The 3,403-nt window shown below is 52.4% G+C and overlaps 1 protein-coding gene across 1 annotated transcript in view; it reads left to right on the top strand.

Annotated features, from left to right (window-relative positions):
• The first annotated feature begins 109 nt into the window (after positions 1 to 109).
• The window catches only part of SOX7 (SRY-box 7), a 10,679-nt gene continuing 7,385 nt past the window's right edge, over positions 110 to 3,403 (top strand). Inside the window, 1 exon segment of the mRNA XM_006906296.3 lies at positions 110 to 499. Coding sequence (XP_006906358.1) covers positions 262 to 499 — 238 coding nt within the window. The 5' untranslated portion in view covers positions 110 to 261.

Below are 3,403 nucleotides of genomic sequence, written 5' to 3'. Positions count from 1 at the left end.
AGGGGCGGGCTGGGGGCGGGCGCGGGGAAGCTGGCCTCCTTCCCACTTCCCCTGCCGGCAGGTTGGACGCAGGGAGGGGGCCGCGCGGAGACAGAGGGAGGGGCCGCGCCGCCTTCGAGTGCTATTGGAAGACGCGACCATCCGAAGCTGATAAATAAGGGGCCGGGCCGCGGCTGCGGGCCAGGTTGAACGCCCCGACCCGTGCGAGGGCCAGGTCAGCACCGGCCCCGCGAGGCGAAGCGAGGCGACCCCCGCGCAGCCATGGCCTCGCTGCTGGGAACTTACTCGTGGCCCGAGGGGCTCGAGTGCCCGGCCCTGGAAACCGAACTGTCGGATGGGCTGTCGCCGCCGTCCTCCACTCGCCCGCCGGGGGACAAGGGCTCGGAGAGCCGTATCCGGCGGCCCATGAACGCCTTCATGGTGTGGGCCAAGGATGAGAGGAAACGTCTGGCGGTGCAGAACCCGGACCTGCACAACGCCGAGCTCAGCAAGATGCTGGGTGAGTAGCGGGCGGGCGAGGGGCGCGGGCAGAAGCCGCCTGGGGAACGTGCGCGCCGAGCGAAACAGGACCTGGCGTGTGGGGACGCGCGGGAAATGCGAGCGCCCCTGTGCGCGCGAGGCTGGCGTCTGTGCACGCGTGGGTGAGCTCGCGGGGGCCAGGATTCAGAGCAGGGACACCTTGGCAAGACTCAAAGTGAAACCGCGCGGCCCGCTGGGGTTGGCCCGGCAGGTCCACTCTCGAGGACGGGAGCGGAATCGGGGTCCCTAGAGGACAGACAAGGCCTGGCAGCATTCAGGCCCCGGGTCGCCAGCGCAGGCGGACCCGCGCGCTCAGATAGGCCGGGACGGAAACGCCGAGACGAGGTGGAACGCCTGGCGTTTGCTAGTAATACCGGAGTGGGAAACTCATCATTCCCCAAGCGTTACCGCTGGCACCAGCACGGAGGGAGATTGTAACTTACCTATTAACGAATATTGTGAAGCAAGACCTTGCGGGAACCCATCCCTGTTTTGATTATTAAAGCAAAAGCAAAAATAATAGATAGATAGATAGATAGATAGATAGATAGGTAAATAATAAAAGTCTGCGCAAATAAACTCCATTCCAGACCTTCCCTCTCAATCGCAGGATTTTAGATTATTTGTTCCTGATGGTTAGGGGCCAGTGAGGGTCTGTCCTGGATCCCGGGAGGTGTTGCTCCCCGAGTGAAGATGCAGTGTCTGGAATGGGGACAGGGGTGCCCAGAGAGAGGATATTAGGGCACGTCGAAAAAGCCGGATTTCTCATCGGGGTTTCTTGTCTCTCTTCTGTCTGGAGCTGAGCACTTTTCAACTCCTCCCTACTCCTAACTTCTTTAGCCCCTTCGTCGTGGGTTTTTTTTTTGTTTGTTTTTTTTCGTTTTAATGGGTGGAAACCTTTCAAAGTACTTTGTGTGTGCAGCGGATGCCAAGCCCTGTGAGGAGGGACAGTGTGGTCACCCGAGGTTGTCTCTGCCCTCCCCAACCACTCCAGGCCTAGAACGATTGGAGCCGTTTTCCTTTTCGTTTTTCTTTTTCCGCTGGAGCTCTGGGCTCTTTCCGGATGCGAACCATGGAGCGAGGCCGCGGCTTCGGCTGGCTAAAGCCCCAGGCCCGCAGAGAGGGTGCCTCCTGCAGTCTGGACACCCTTTCAAAGCAGTTGCTGGAGTGCTGGTTTCAAAGTGCCTCCTACCCACAGCCCAGCCTCCCGGCTCACTCTGCCCAGGACATTTCAGGGGGGACCTTCCTCCCTAAAAAATATTTAAAATTGTGTTTTACACTGTGTTGGCAAAAAGGCAAATACATTAATATATACAATAAAACATTTTCCTTGACACCTGAATGTTCAGATTTTTTCTCAGATTGCTAAAGAAACGAGACACCTTTTTTTTTTTTTGTGAGCCCTAAAAGTTTTTTGGTGAGCCCTAGATGCTGTGCCTATTACTCAAACAGAGCTCTTGTGACCAGGATAGAGTTGGTGTCTGTTTGCAGACCCAGGAGAACTCAGGTTGCGGAGCCTTGTAGGGGGTGAGCCTGCCTGCTTCCAGGGAAAGGGTAGGCAAAGGGACTTGGGTGCCAAATGCCTCCTGTAAGCTGATCCCTGCTGTCTATTTGCACTTAGGCTTTCCGAGGTTACAGTTCATTTTGCAGGAAAGACACTGATTCCTTCCTGCTTAACCACACAGCCCTTGGCACTGGGTGAGGGAAACCAACCTGGTGTTGCTTTTTTAAAATACGAACTTTCTAATCTATTCATAGGGGAGCAGCAGGATGACCTAGTTGCACCCCCATGATCTTGCCCAGCCCTTTCCTTTCTGACCCAGGCAAAGAAAGGACTGGATGTGAGAGTCCCAATTTTTTTGACTATAAGTTTTCTAATCTTTAACATTAAAAACTTCACCCAGTAGCACTAGTTTGATTTTTTTTTTTTTACACATTTTGAATGAGAAAGCACATAAAGGCAGCTACACGTTTAGTGGCATTTAAAATGAACCTATATTTTATTAATACTGCAACATCCAGATACAGTTAGAAACTAGAGTCACATTTTATAATAGTCAGTCCACAGGCAGGGTGTGGGGTGTCTGGATCTTGGGCCTCCTGTAACAACTTTGTAGCTTCAAGCCCAGGCTAGGAACTGAGGACTACCCCCAAATCTGGAGTTCCTAACACTTTTCAAGTTGCCCTTTTAAGTGACAGCTAATTATATTAATTGTTGACTGTCAGAATAGTTATATAGACTTTCATCCCAGGAGGCAGAACGCCTTCAATAATCACCCTCCTCCAGCCCCCTCTGAGGGCCTAGCGTGCAGAGTCAGCCATCGCAGGCACTGAGGGAGGGTGGCCATACACACATCTCTGTACTTGGCCCTCTGCAGAGGGCTCTCAGTCGGAGATGTGGTCCCCGAGCCTATCCTCCAGGTTAGTGGCTCTCAAACTTCAGGCAACATTAGAGTAATGGGGAAACTTGTCAAAGTTTTAGAATTCGAGTCCACTCTAGGGGGTAACAGTCTAAGGGATCCAGACGTGACCTTCAGAAAAGGTTGCTGCAGCTGGAGGGATGTACAAATGCACTTTGAGAGCTGAAAAAGAGACACTACAGCAACTTATAAACAACACACAAGCAAGTAAGGAGGAAAAAGAAATACAAGTAAAACCAACATTTTAGCACCAGTGGGATACATGTGTGCAATGCTTTTTAAAGAGAGAGTTTTGAGTTGGGTGGCATCACTATATATTTTCTAGTGAGTAAAATAGTGACCTGGGGAAGTTAAGGGTTTTGCTTCTGTATGGAAAGTCAATGGTCAAGCAGGTGTCCCTGCCATGGTCAAAAGGTCCTAAGTAGATGGCTGGAAGCTGTAGCATGCGTGTGTGTGTGTGTGTG

Source organism: Pteropus alecto, unplaced genomic scaffold (genome assembly GCF_000325575.1).
Source record: "Pteropus alecto unplaced genomic scaffold, ASM32557v1 scaffold50, whole genome shotgun sequence".
Classification (NCBI taxonomy): domain Eukaryota; kingdom Metazoa; phylum Chordata; class Mammalia; order Chiroptera; family Pteropodidae; genus Pteropus; species Pteropus alecto.
The sequence above is the reverse complement of the archived record's forward strand: the minus strand, read 5'-3'. Positions and strand labels throughout refer to the sequence as shown.